The sequence below is a fragment of the Danio rerio genome, chromosome 5, assembly GCF_052040795.2.
Source record: "Danio rerio strain M-AB ecotype USA chromosome 5, GRCz13ab, whole genome shotgun sequence".
Lineage (NCBI taxonomy): Eukaryota > Metazoa > Chordata > Actinopteri > Cypriniformes > Danionidae > Danio > Danio rerio.
The window spans coordinates 25071085-25086904 of NC_141025.1; the positions used below are offsets into that span (position 1 = coordinate 25071085).

The 15820-nt window shown below is 37.1% G+C and overlaps 1 protein-coding gene across 5 annotated transcripts; it reads right to left on the reverse strand.

Annotated features, from left to right (window-relative positions):
• Positions 1-1757: 1757 nt before the first annotated feature.
• Positions 1758-15430, reverse strand: pdha1a (pyruvate dehydrogenase E1 subunit alpha 1a). Of its 5 annotated transcripts, NM_001442538.1 has the most exon segments (13): positions 1758-3292; positions 4523-4631; positions 5231-5298; positions 5595-5666; positions 5773-5928; positions 7197-7289; positions 7368-7459; positions 7631-7757; positions 10216-10389; positions 11141-11209; positions 11773-12384; positions 14266-14286; positions 15313-15430. In NM_001442538.1, coding segments are annotated over 13 exon segments (1815 nt in total). In that variant the 5' UTR covers positions 15370-15430; the 3' UTR covers positions 1758-3127.
• Positions 15431-15820: the final 390 nt, after the last annotated feature.

Sequence of the window (15820 nt, forward strand, 5' to 3'; positions counted from 1 at the left end):
ACCTGTCTGTCAGAACGAGGCTGGATATACGTCATCGTACGTCATAAAGTGGGGGGCTCCGTAGCCACCCACTGACACCTTCACTGGACAGTTGTACTCAGGTAAAATCAAACTTGAAGGAATTATTCTTAATATAATTAGGTTTAATACATTAAAATGTATTGTTGTACTGCGTTTAGATTCGATTCGATAACTCTGATGCATCCTTGGTCCTCTTTTTTTGCTTGCACAGCAACTACATGCTTAAATCAATTTGTGTTTTAATAGAAAAACACACATCACACTCACTCTTTTTTGCAAATGAAGTGCACAATCAATAAAAAACACTGCAGAGGGAGGGAAATCACAACACCAGACTGATAAATACTCATCCAGCAGTGTCAGAGGGCTTAGAATAAAGCTGATTTGAGCAGGATTGGGTTTTATTTTCGCTCCCTTTTTGATCAGACCCAGTTCATTTGTGACCCATATTTCCAAAGCGTTTTTGTAATCATGCATTACACAGGAAGGACACAAGGCTCTCCTACAATTGAAAAGCTCATTTCTTGTTCACATTCTACATTAAATTACCTTGCGTTTCTGTTATTAAATTTAATACATGATTAAATGTGAAGTATTAAGTATGCTTCAGTGAAAACATAAAGAGAATCCGGACACTGAAAGAATGCATTTCATTTAGAATTGCATACATTAATGCAAATATATGACAATTTGCTGCAGTTGTTGTTATGTAAGTGATAAAATGTGTTATTTTAATTTAAAAGTAGAATATCTGATAGGAATTAAGTTGAATGTATGAATGCATTTGATTTTTATTGCAGTACATCAAACAAACTGTATTTGTGTGAAGAAGTATCTTAATTTAAAATAAATGTTATTTGAATAAATTTTAAAGAGCCTCTATTATGCATTATAAAGGGTCAAATTTTGGCTTTGGGGGTCTCCAACAACAGGCTGACATGCATGCAAGGTCAAAAACACTTTCATTGTCTTAAAATATGCATTTATTTTACCTAATTATCCCAACAACTCCCGTATGATTCATTCAGCGATTAATTTGTTCCCAAACCCCTCCATTGCATGAAGCTAATCTGCTGTGATTTGTCCGATGACCCAGTCTGTTGTGATTGGTCGACTGCGTTCAGCATGAGACAGAGAAAAACACCCACCACGGTTATAAAGTAGCACACAGATTATGTGAGTCCAATGCAGGACCACAATTAAGCAATGCAGTTAAACACCGGCATAATACTCTACTCCTAACCCTAACCTCAAGTAATAACAACAACGCACATTCAGTATTAATCCATGCACAAACTATTGTGAAAAATGTGAGGAACAGCTGATGGTGGCCATAGCAAAGACAAACGGCAGAGGATGGCGAGTTAAGAAACGCATTTAAACCAGTGAAGGAAGAAGCATGTGCCGCAATTTTTACATAGTTTCGAATGCAATATGTGAATAGAAATAAAGATTTACCCTGCAGAGACACACTGATAAATAATAGATAAGCGAGTACAAGTCGCTTATCTATTATACACACTATTAAATACATATTTTGCAAACTACAGAAAGTGAGGCAAAAGAAAGCCAACACAATTCATTTATTCGACTCCTGAATCAACTATTTTGTTGAAAAATCAATAGTTTTAAGTTAAACAGTTTTTTTTTTTTTCACATTTAACCCTAGGCTGGATGTTTTCATTCACTAAGTGCTGTATTACACATTGCATAGAAGCTCATTTTAAAAAATGGGGCTCTTTAAAATGTAATTTGTTTAATTTTTTAGCATCAGGGTTTAGTGTCACAAAATCTTTCAGTAATCATTCTAAATGCTGATTTGTTGCTTTAGTAAGATTCTTGAACGTGACGGGAATTACACAAACCCAATCTTAAACGTTTAATGCATGTTGTTATAGTAACATATTTAAAGGCTAAGTTGTACTAGAAAAGTCTGCAGTTTGTAACAAATAAGATGAAACAGTTTGTATTATAGAGCTCACTGTATCCGATCTTAAACTATTTCTTAATAATTTTCTTAAACAGCAGAAGATAATATACAAGCACCTAATCACAACAAAAAAAGCATTGGAATTATTTATTTGTAGTTGTATGTTATAAAGACCACATTGAACACATACATTGCCTGATCTTCTTGACTTTCCATCCTATTCGATACAACATAAAAGGTTAAACCTGCGATTCCCACTTTTACCCTCCCAACAGCAAAATAACATCCTACTCCAACATTTATTACATTCCCAATTCAGAGAGATTTTAAACAAACATTAAAAACAACCATTAATACACGGAAATCGCAGAATTTTAAGATATATCCCCAGTAACATTGCTTGTAACAAAAACTTTTTCATAATAAATATGTGAAGAAAAAACCCCGGTTTTAAATAAATGCCCTAGAGAGTGAAGGGAATGGTGAGAATCAAATAACAGTTTCCCATTCCATAACCACATTTTAGCTTTATTTGAAATCTTATGAATTAAAATTGATTTTTAAAACCCTTTACAGCCTATAAATGAATCGAGTTGGTATAGTTTTATGATACCACAAAAAAACACAAACTTTTCCTGTAGTATGGCCACAATGATTTACATTTTAACTGTTAATAAACACTTCCCTTTAAATGTTTTGTAAAGCTAAAACTGCAAGGCTGCGTTTCACCAACACCTTGGCTAAAACACACATAAGCACACACACACACACTTCTGCGGATATATAAAGCTGTGAATGTGTGAGCGCATGCATGTCTGAGTGGACAAAGTAAATATTCTGCCATTGTGTGGATGTTGTAGAGGTACTGGAAACATTTGGAAAGTACCAATAATTACAAGCCAAGTCCTGCCGTGTTTATTCACATATTACTGTACATGCTCTTTGCAATAGATGATGTAAAATAAATTGAGGGTTAGTGTTGTAACTGATGAAGACAAGAAAACAAGGCAATGATCAAATGTGAAATGAGGCAACTTTTCTCAATGTGGCTGGGAGATTTGGCTGAGTTTCCCCAATAACTGTCTCTGAAACCTATAGCCACACTGGGGAGGATTTTTATCTGTGCGTTTTAATAGGAGAGGGTCCAACCAGTAGGAAGAGGAGGATGAAGGAGATTTAGCTGATGGACTTGAGTTTGGACCAGGGGTTGGTGCCACGCACTTCCAAAGGAGGGTCATTGTAGAAAATGTGGTTGCAAAGATCCTCCAGCGGAGGCTCAGGGTCTGTGGTGGCAAACTGAGCTGCGTCTTCAATCTCTTTCCTTACCTCCACATCAATCTCCTGCAAAAGGTGTCAGCATTTAGTGAAACTGCACAATCCAATGATTCATTCTTTTTTTATATATATATTTTTTAAGTAGAATAAAGTAATCCCTCCATTATAGTAATAAAGCATGCACTAACTCTATGACTGCCTTTGACATTTTCTAATTTAGTGCAACACTTTTATTGTCAGCTTTTTATTCTTAGAGGCCATTCACACAGAAAACATCTTTGCATCCAAAAACTTGCAATGGCTTTAAAGGAAATGTAGTCTAGAGCACTAAAAGAAGTACAGGGTAGAGAAGTAGTGTAAAACACAAGGGTTTTTGGACACAGCTACTGAACTACAGTATAAAGGAGCTTGCGATGCTTGACCCTCTGAGATCTTCGATTCGGTACACTGCCTAGGAACTGACATTGATAAGTGGAGCTACTTGTAAGAGTTTACATGGTTTACATTACGTAATTTTGTTTTTTAATTTTAATATTATATAGCATTATATATTATATGTATTGTAAAATAAACCATGCTAAAATAAACTGCTAGTAAAACTAATTCGAATTCCAAATTGAATACAACTTTCAGGTCTTTCAATGAAAACAAAAAGACTTTATATTGTGTTTTTTATTATGATTTTTTATAGTCAAGATCTAAGTGATTTCTTTTTTACATTTCATCATTAAGAAGGTTTGATGGTAGATTTGCTTGTAGACATTAGTTTTGTTGTATTTTCAGTAAGGCAGAACCTCTTAATTGAGATCGCTAAACTACAAATTACATGGTTGCCAATGTTTTTAGATCATCAGCATTGTTTGTGTATTGTAGTCTGTGAGCATGTGCAAATGGTAGCCAAGTAAGGACAGGAAAAGTGTTTAAGGAGGCTTTGATAAAAGTATTACTATAAACTATTATGAGCTACATGTTTTTTTCTACTGGTTATATTGTGTTTGAGGAAAATATAGAGAATTGGTGATTATTAATCATTTTTGATTGAAATTACTTAAGATATTAGATATCATTTTAGATTTAAGATATAGATATTTCACTGTTGTCTACTTTTTCAATATAGCTCATTGATAAAGTTACAGTTGGTGTTTAATGATGTCTGTGTTAGATATTTGTCTAATCATGGAAAAATCATCCAATTGTTTTTGTCAGTTTCCATGAATCAAGTGAACAGCAGTTTGCTGTGTACATCTAAATGGCTGTCTCTTGTTTTTTTTTTCTAGGAAGCTTGTGCAGTCTGACCTTCAGTTCCTCCACACTGGCCATGTTGTTGCTCAGCATGCGATCCTTCAGCAACGAGATAGGGTCGCTCTTGCTGCGCACCTCCTGGATCTCCTCACGTGTGCGGTAGCTATAGAGACGGTGGATGAGGAGAGAAAATCACATATGAGCATGAACAGAAAAAAAGCATCAGTTACATTAAGTTTTACTGATGTATCCAAATCTAAAAATATTTGGATATATATGAAAAAAGCATCTTGTGGAAGACTTCTAAAACCTGTAATTGAAGGAATAATTTATATGTTTTAATACAATAACATTCCTCTATATAAAATGACCTGTGAACCTTTAAACAAAAGAAAACTCTAAACAATTTTTTTTTTATCTTCAAGTTAACTTTTTTGAAAATGACCCAAACAATTTTGACCCGCCAGATATAAAGCCATTTTTACACAACAAACACTACAGGCACACACACATGCACACTCTTAGTGAAATAAATGCAGCCTTTGTGAGCATAAAAGGCTTCTTTCAAAGACTCCTAAAAACCTAACTTTAACGATATCTTTACCCAGATATAGTGTTTTAGAAACAAAAACAAATGCATTTTAATTACTAAACCATTATAGCACATATGTGGTTGAATCTGCTAATTAAACATAATCCAGGAAAAGCTGACTGCATGAAGCAACACCAGTGAGCTTTGGTTAAGATTTCAGAAGACATTACCTGACTCCTGGGTCGCTCATACTGTGTCCATGATAACGATAGGTCTGCAGTTCCATCAGAATAGGACCCTGGAATTATCCATATAATTATTGAGATTCAAAAAGAGATATCCAAATAATAAACCTTCTAATATAACTATAAGATGTGCAATATTAGAAACAAGAGTTAATATAGAGGAATTCTAATAGGCTTCATCACATAGTCAGTGCTTTCGGGCTATCAAGACATGTTTTTGTTTGTTTTCTGCAGCGAGTTATATTTCTAAAAATCTCAGCTGGCACATCATTAAAATAATATTATTGTACACAATTAATCTCACACACCCCTACTTTATATCAATATTTTACATATCTATATCACTCACCTTTCCTGATCTGCAGTGTTCAGCAGCAAATTTGGTGGCCTCCCTCACACAAAGAACATCCATGCCATCCACCTACAAAACCAGAAAGCAGGTAAAAAAACATTCTGGCCAATTTCAGTGATATATTTATATTGTGACAAAAGAAAGAAAACTTGCAAATTTCCTTCCAGCATCATACCCTCAATCCAGGGATAAAATCGCCTCTTTTGTAGTAGTCAGTACTAGCGGCCGCTCTCTCCACAGAAGTACCCATGCCGTATTTGTTGTTCTCACAAATGAAGATGCACGGCAGCTTCCACAGAGATGCCATATTATACGTTTCAAAGATCTGACCCTGCAGAAACAGTGCAAAAATGTACAAATCTTAACCGGAGAACAGTAAATCTAATATTAAAGTGTCTCTGTTATGGCTTTTTGAAAATTACCTTTCATGCAAGTGTAACAAAGCTTTCGGGGATCACCAAACTTGATCCTGGTGGTCTGGTGTCCAGCAGATTTTAGCTTTAACCCTAATCAAACACACCTGAACAAGCTAATCAAGAGCTGCGTCCCAAATCACATACTTATGCACTATTCTACGCCATTTTGTAGTATAAATAGTGTAAGTAGTGTGTTCACACTGAAAACTCTTAAAATAATAAGTGCACTTTAATTACCCGGATGATGCACTCATTCAGCTGCTAAAATGAAGTGTGTAATGATGGACACTTCACGCACTCAACGACCGCAGGTTTGCTTAAGTAGCGGAAGAGGCGGAGCTATCGGACGCACATGTTGGATAACTTTATTTATTTTGGATGGAGAAATCAAAATTCTCCTACGAGAGTGATTATAACACCTCCGGATGGTGAATGCGGCTATACTCACGATAGGTATTATTTGATAATTCGGTCGTTTATTTCACTGATTTGGCAACCGTCAAACGTCATCAGGGAAACGGTTTGAATTTCCGTTTAGTAAAAAAACATTAGTGTGCCATTTGGGACAACACTACATACATGTACTATCCTGTTGAGTGTTTAAGTGCATAAGTACATAGTGCATGAGTGCATAGTGTATAGTGTGCCATTTGGGACGCAGCTAAGGTCTTACTGGGTATACTTGAAACACCCAGGCCGGAGTGTTTAGGCAAGTTGGAGCTAAACCCTGCAGGGCACCAGACCTCCAGGAACGGGATTGGTGACCCCTGCTCTATATGGATGAAAACATCCAACTGAGATTTAAATTTAAGTATTTTTACAACATATTCATTCATTCATTTTCTTGTCGGCTTAGTCCCTTTATTAATCCGGGGTCACCACAGCGGAATGAACCGCCAACTTATGCAGCAAGCTTATCCAGCCACAACCCATCTCTGGCAAATGGTTCCATTATCTATTCATGTACATATTTATAAACACAGTGGGCTGAAATATATTTTATAAATATGAATTTTGGATGCGATTAATCAAGATTAATCATTTGACAGCACTAAAGACAATGAAAGTGTTTTATCAGCCTGTTGTCGGTGACTCCCAAAACCAAAATATAATCTTTTACAATCCCAGATCTGTGTTAAAGAGTTATTAATAAGTAGCTATATCAGTCATTAGGATGAATTACCTGATTAGCAGCACCATCACCATAGAGACAAACACACAGCTCATTCTTGCCCTGGTATTTGCAGGCCAACGCTACACCCGCCCCAAGAGGCACCTGTGAAAAGATGAATAAATTAGCAAGGTGTATCAGCTCTATTCTAAACTCGGACTCGAATAGATTCACTTAAAATACCTGAGCTCCCACAATTCCATTTCCTCCATAGAAATGTTTAGTGTACATGTGCATTGACCCTCCCTTTCCTTTGGCAATACCTCCTCTACGACCTGATGGAGAAAAGTTATATTAACAAATAAATTATTAGTAGAAAGACAATAACTAAAGAAAAAAGAGAAATAGAAAATAAAACGTATAACAAAGACCAAAAAAAAGAATGCAGAATAATCACTGGCTTTTGAAAACCATTGAACGATATTTATCAGTTTTGCTGTTCTTACCAGTCAGCTCAGCCATGATCTCCCGAACGGTGCCTCCTCTGGTGAGTGTGTACCCGTGGGCACGGTAGGCTGTGATGAGATGATCTGATAGATTAATACCCGCCTCAATACCCACGGCACACGCTTCCTGTTAGAGGACACAATGCACTTAGAAATGTTTGGTCTCTTTTTGAGATTGTTTGTTTTTTTATTTGTTCATTTATTTTATGGCATGACAAATATAGATAAATACATACAACAATCAATACATCGATACAGACAACTTCATAATTCCCACTAGATTGTCAAAGAATTATACATGGCGGCACTCCAGACATTCATTTCTATTCGGCTTACACCTGTTTCACACCGAACGCAAAAGCAGTGCGTGAGCAGCGCGTGAGCAGAGCAGAGCAGTGCGTATGGAGAGCAGAAGCAGCACGCAGGTGTTTGCCTTTCACACGCAGCTCTTCGGCAGCTGCTGCAGAGATCAATCAATCTATCTCTCTCTCTCTCTCTCTCTCTCTCTCTCTCTCTCTCTCTCTCTCTCTCTCTCTCTCTCTCTCTCTATATATATATATATATATATATATACACACACATATATATATATATATACACATATATATATATATATATATATATATATATATATATATATATATATATATATATATATATATATATACATACACATACAAATACACCTTTTAAAAAAAAAAAAAAAAAAAAAAAAACCTTTTATCTGCACTAAGGCCCACAGCAACCTCCTCCTGTGCTGTTTCTTCAACCTGCAAGTCTTTTTTTTAGAAAGTATATATATCATACAGTACTGTCTGCTTCCCAAACTCTATGAGGAGCGTCATTCATGTCTGGTGCACTCAGAAGACAATCGCCTGTGACATCATGTCATTTGGTTTTTGATTGTCAGGATGTTTTAGACCTAGTTATAATAATATTTATACAAAATAGTTATAATGATACTGATACATGATTAAACTAGTTTTACTTTCTCCGCTTCCAGTAATGTCCAGCAGCAGAGTAACAGCTCGTGCAAAAGATAAGACGGACAAAAGTATGCATGCACTTTTTTTACTTATTTTAGGGTTGTCAGGTTCACAGTGCAACTTGAGTGAACATAAAACAAAGCAGAATAAAACTTTCTTCCTCTGCTTCAGCTGTACAGCACACAGCGAGCTCACATCATCCAGCATGCGTGTCGAACTATACACTTTGCTATGGACTACAACTCCTATTTCCCCTCTCCTGCAACACTAGCGTGCAGCCTAAGCAAAACTGATACTAAAATTGTTTTACATTTGGTTTTGTAATTTGGGCCTAAATAAATGTTTGTTGCAGTTTTAAATCATTTAAGTTCATTTGATCGACTATATACAAATCAGTTGATATTATTAACGCATTTATTGGGTAAAATTCCTACTTTTTTTCTGTCATTCAATGTGTTTTGGTCATTATCAATGCACTGTCACTTTGAGTGTGAAGGCTGATTTATACTTCTGCGTCAAACACCGGCGTATGCTACGGCGCTGACGCATAGCCCATCGCCGTGGCCGTCGCCGTCACTGACGTGCACCTCTCAAAAATTGTAACTACACGTCGCAACAACGCGTAGCGCAAGCTCTGTGATTGGTCGGCTTGCTAGCGCCGACGAGTCTGGGCGGGACCGAGAGCCGCGCGAATGGGGCGAGCGATTGTTTACAAGTGTGGAGTCCCGTGAAGGAGCTCCGGATGGAAAGTTTTGTTTTGTTTACCTCATGGTTAAAGTTGTTGCACGTCCGCCGGTTCCTGCCTCAAAATGAGCGAGTTTGAGTCACTTGTACATCCAGGAAGTGTTCAGAATAGCAAAACAGAAGCGAAGAAACTCGACACAGAGGAACATTTACACCTCACTGCCCATTAGCGTTTCGGAAGTGTTAATGCAGACCAACGGAGACAGCGCGCAGAAGTATAAATGAACAGCCACGCGCGTTGCCTGCGCCGTGAGTTGCGCCGGTCACTTGACGCAGAAGTATAAACCAGGCTTGAGCAGCGCAGCAAAAATAGACCCAGCGCCGAAACTATCGCGGCACTGCTGCTTCAGCGATGCTCACGCCTCGCTTTGACACACTGCTGCTGCGTGCGGAATTAAAGCTCTAAGCTGTTAACATGGACGCCTAAAAAACACGTGCTGCTGACGCTTGCGGTGTGAAACAGGCTTTTAGTCTCTTTATTTTTTATGTTTTATGCAGCGGATGCCCTTCCAGCTGCAACCATCACTGGGAAACACCCATGCACTCTTATTCGCACACATACACTACGGCCAATTTAGTTTATTCAATTCACTCATAGCGCATGTCTTTGGACTTGTGGGGGAAACCAGAGCACCCGGAGGAAACCCACACCAACAAGAGGAGAACATGCAAACTCCACAAAGAAATGCCAACTGACCCAGCCGAGTGTCGAACCAGCGACCTTCTTGCTGTGAGGCAACAGTGCTACCCACTGCGCCTCCATGTCACCCCACTTTAGACATTTAAATAAGAAATTTGAATAATGTTGAACTACTCGTAATGATGAAATCACTTTGTTTGCAATGTGTTTGTCACCTGTCCATCATAAAGGTGACAGAAGCCCCTGATGATCTTCTGCTTGTACAGCTGATCAGCTTTGAGCTCCATGCGCCTCATGGTCTGCATTGTTCGGTAGTATTGAAGGCCTTCTTCTCTGGTTAGCACTGCCTGCACTGCTGGGCCCTCTTCCAGCTTGTGCACGTCACATTTCTACAAGAACAAGCACATTTTCATGCTTTCAAATACATGATGATACAATAAGATGCTCATTACTTTACAATTTATAATAAAAAATGTAATATAAATAAAACACTGTGATGCATTGAATTACAAAAATCATTTTGTATTTGAATGTGCTGATAGCCTAATAAAATATTACTCCAGTAAAAGTGGAAAGTACTGCTTTTTGTTTAACTTAAGTAAAAGTGCTTAATTTTCTTGGTTATACCCAAATAGTAGCTCAGTATGACCATCATTATAAACTAATACAAATTGTCAAGTATTCTGTAGACCTTTAGTTTGTATCAATGCATGTAATGATGCAAATTTATTACAAAATCTTGTCAAACACTCATAGGTACTACTGATAACTGTTGATAAGTCAAATCAGAAAAATAATATACTTTATGATAAAAGAAATTATGAAAAACAAATGTTGACAAAGATTAACATACACTAAAATAATACAAAGTAAAAAGTATTAAAATAAATAATACTAAGGCAAAATTAGTTAAGAAACATATAGTAACAGATTAAAAATACTTTGCTACTGTCCACTGTTTATAGGACAGCTTTACTTATTTATTTTTTTACTTCAAATACCACTTTTGATCAATTCAATGAATCCTTTCTGAATTAAATTGTTTATTTTGTTCAAAAGAACTGACTTTATACTTTAGAGCAATAGTGTATATGCAATAAAATATATATTACATAATACTTCTTATCTGATAGAACTCACCTTAATATCAAAGGTGGCCTGAGGGGTAAAGTCTGCATATGTCCTGGCAGATACCACAATCCTGGCACCCTAGGAAGAATACATAAAACATTTAAAAAAAGAAATTAAATTATACTAAAATGGTTTTAAAAAAATTGACCAGAGAGAAGATGACAACCAAAAAAAAAACGATGCATGGAAAAACATGTCTGACATAAACCCTACAGTGCTCTATCTAAATCAGGAAGCAAGCCCGGGAAAATAAAATATATCTCTAATAATCTAACCTGCATTTCAAGTGTAATTGTATTCAAAACCCTATCAATATACCCCGCAGTTTAATTACAATAAATCAACCCACAGGCCTAGATGTGACACATGAAACTGACACAGCACATGGCGTCATCGACACTCTGTGTGCAGATTTCTTAAGAAGAAGAGGAATCCATCCACAATTAGATGCAGGACCAACATGCTAGTGACACCAACCAAAGCATTGTGAGTTGGAAAAAAACCTCTGAATATGTGAGTTCTCTGGGTAAAGTTGAAGAGCCATGCAATATTCCATGAAGGAGGGTTAAAAGGACATTAAGCTGGGTATATATATAAGAGAGACAGTGTATAGTTTTAACATAGGGGCTGCCAGTACTCACAGCAAGCTGTGGCTCTGGTAAGGGAGTCCCTTCAGCCTGGCTGTGCGTAATCTCTGGGAAGGATTTATCAAGTCCCAGGAGGCTCCCGGATGGTGAGGGACTAAGGGACATAATGGGGTCTGTGCTGGTAATGTTGGAACTGCTGTTAGCTACTGCAGGGATTAACTGATTTGGGCTGGAGACTGGGTTAATAGGTGACTTATAATGTGTAAATTGTCCAGTGGATGCAGGAACACCTGTAGTGTTATTTTTTTCTATTGTTGGAATAGTTTTTGTAACAGAAGGATCTACGTTTAATTGTTCTAAGATGGATGAACCATAGGTCACCACTGGTTCTATGCAAGTTATTTTTGAAGCTACCGCCTCTGAAGAAATAGCATCTGTCAGAGGTCTGTCGGGTGGTCCTGATTGTCCTGAAGACTGGCCACTGGTGGTGTGTATTAAAGATTTGTATTCTACAGGTGGTGTCTGTGTTAATAGAGGGGAAACTGAAGGGCTTTGGCACTGTGTCGAGTATGGAGGGGGGTCAGGATCATGGTCGTGTGGAGCGGTCAAATTTGCATATTCACTCTGGACCGCCAGAAGCTGCAGAACGGCCTGGAGAGTGGAGGACTGCAAACAGAAGGGCACAGGTCACTCCGGAGGGTCAGACTCAGCCAGCCATAAAAATGGAGTGTTTACAGATCAGGGATAGGAACGAGATCTTTAGGTGTCTACAGTCCACAAATAAGACATTTTTCTGCACTAAACCAATACAATTCTAATCTATATTAACCTACACTAAGCTACTCACAGACAATAAACAAGAAGTGATGGCTACCTGCACTGAAATAAATGTACAAGAGCTTTCATGGGGCTGTACCTTTTAAAAAAAAGGTTTACATTTGTCCTTTTTGAGGATTTATATCAGTAATCGAAATCAACATTCAGAACATATAATTGATATAATTTTTCCAAGTCAATTTTTTATTACTTTCCCTACGGTGTGTGGAGTCGCGTGACACCACTCTTTTAAGGCTGATTTATACTTCTGCGTGGAGTGCACACGTATGGTCCGGCGCAGCCTTTGTACGGTTACATACCCCTCCCCATTGCTGACGCTGACACGCACCTCTCAAAAAACATAACTATGCGTTGCAATGATGCATAGTCTAAGCTCTGTGATTGATCAGCTTGGTATTGTTGATGAGTGTGGGCAGGGCTGAGAGCCACAGGCAGCAAGCCCATTGAAGCGAGTGTTTATAAGTGATGAGTTATTTTATTTAGAAGAGATACTGATTATTTTCTACTTTAAATATGGAAAACACTGAAAAAAATATTTGTTTCCAAGTTATTAATTTTCACTTTTATATAAAAAAAAGAGTGACTGTTTGATTTAGGCAATGTGTGTTTTAATTTCAGTTGTTCAACGTTGATGTTCAATAAATAATCATAGCTAGTAGATGGTATGATTCTTTTAGTTATTATAAAATCAAGCAATGCACCCTTCATTCAGAAATCTCTCTCTTGTAATATGCGAGCATATTTACTGTAGAAAACTTTCAGAGAACTGTCGGCGCCAAAAGCCTAGTGGTTAAGTGTGCTGATATATAGCACCATGGTGCTCACAGCGACCCGAGTTTGATTCCCGACTCAAGGTCCTTTGCCGACTACTCCCCTCTCTCTGCTATAAAACTTTCCTGTCTGCAACCTCTACTGTCCTTTACAAATAAAGGTGACAACCCCCTAAAATAATTATATTTTTAAAAAAAAAGCTTTTAGTGAACTAAAAAAAGAATTAATAAATAAACTAAATAATTGTTCATTAATCGTAATCGAGTTAAAATGTTCAATTAATCAAGATTTTGATTTTAGGCCAAATCGCTCAGCCCTAATTTATATGTACCTTTAAAATACCAATTTGTACCATCTTGGTACAAATGTTTACCATTTGAAAGCAGCTCTCATACTTTTATTCCTGAGACTGCATCAGGTCACATCAAAAATTACATCAAAATGGCCAACATCTAGCATACAGTGTGCCCAATAAACAATATAATGCTGATACCTACACAATAGTGATCCCCCCATATTTCGACAATGTAAAACATTTAGTCCAAAAAGCAGCTTTATTTTTCAGGCAGAAATGATTTTGAAGGACCATAATTTTTGACGAAAGCAGTGGTGTAGCACAAATTTGACTTTTCAGTGTTCAATTCGTGGCATGGGTAAATAAAGCAGAATTATTCCCTTCACACCAACAACACAGCAAAATTAAAAAACACACAATAAGCAATAAGTAAAAAGAATGTAGTAAAGGCGTGAGACGACAAAGCCAAACAAGTGATTTGCAAGAAAGAGAAGATGATAAATGAAAAGATGACCCAAAAATAATAAGCCTTTTTTAAATTAAATAAGTACAAGCAAAAATAATTCAGATCATAAGAACAGAAAAGGTGCAGATGGCACAGATGCCACATCAATAAACCCAGTTCTAAAACTACCATCTCTTACCTCTGATACCAGTTCGGCTCCCTTTAAGGCAGCCCATGTAACAGTAAACAGTAAATGATAAAGAGAGAGAGAGCGAGAGAGAGAGAGAATTAGTAAAGAGAAAGATGTTGATTGAGTGAGAAAGAGTACCATTAATGTTTATACTGCTATTTTATTCTGCTATGCACAATGCTTAGGCAGTAATACATACCCAAGTATGTCATGCCAATATAGAGAATTGAATTAAATTAAACTTGAGATACAGTTGATGAAAGGTGATTCGTCATCATGAAAAGAAAGTCTTGTTCTGCAAAATTCCTAATTATATTATGTCAACATATCTTTAATTATCAGACTTCTGTGTACAGAGAAAAGTAACTCTCTAAAAGGAAAAACAGAATGGAGCAAATGTCATGGTCAGATCAGAAAGAATGGAACAGACTTCCATTGTTTTGATGCTTAAATCCACCTAACATCATTGGCCCATATAATATATATTTAACTGAAAAGACTAAGTAAAACAAAATAACTGGAAAAAGACTAATGAGAAATAAAACAGAACATCAGTCATCTGGAAATCTGCCTCTGCTCGTAATGAAATACAGAGACTACTGAGGTCACCTTTTATTTACCATTTACTCTTATTTTATTACAACTACTTTTCAAAGCCAACTTTTTTATGAGCAGACTCAAATCTATATTGTTGTAACGTTTTCTTACAGGTCAGTTGAAAGACAGCGTAATGACAAACCAGCTGTAGATGTTTGCGTTAACATCCCAGTGAATGTTCAGCTAGCTAGCCAAGCTAAATCTCTTTAGCATGAGTGACCAATCTAACTACATTTACATCTGTAACGAAAATAAATGCTACACTGATTGACGTGTAATAAACAGCACCAACATGAGAATTTAAGATCAGTAACGTTAGATTTAACAGGGTGTCAGCCGGGCCTTGGCTGCAAGGTCAACATGGCATGACTGCGCTTCGTTAGCCGTCAAAACAGACGTAATTTTGGATTTAATACAAGAAGCGATGGTGTTATTATTTACTTATGAAAATATACTTACGTTCCTGCTGGCGCCGCCCCTCAGAACGTTAGAAATTATGGTTAGCATCTTTCTCATGCTATTAACCCACAGCTAACCAGAAAAGTGATCTCCTTCGGTCCACTCACAGAACCAGCCCAGCTAGCGAGGTTTACAGCTGCTGCAGATTCGCCGTGCATTCCTCTGGAAATACTGCCCTCTGCTGGCCGGAGAACACACTGCATCTGCCTCTCTCCTGTTTGAGGGACATGAAGAAATGTCTTGATTCAAACTGGAATGATCCACAGGGAATGCTAATTTGTGCGTGCTAATTAAAGCATTTCATTTTAAATATTAACATCTCAAGAAATTTTCAAGTAGAAATGACAGTTTGTCATAGTTAACAAAATGCAGGTACTTTTTTCTTTTGTCAAGCATTGAAAGTATAGTATTTCACTCCAAAAAATGAACACTTTCTTTATATTAATTCTCCCTGATCTAAATTGAAAGTCTCCAAAGGCTCCCTGTTTTAAGAGATGGTTGAATGAGC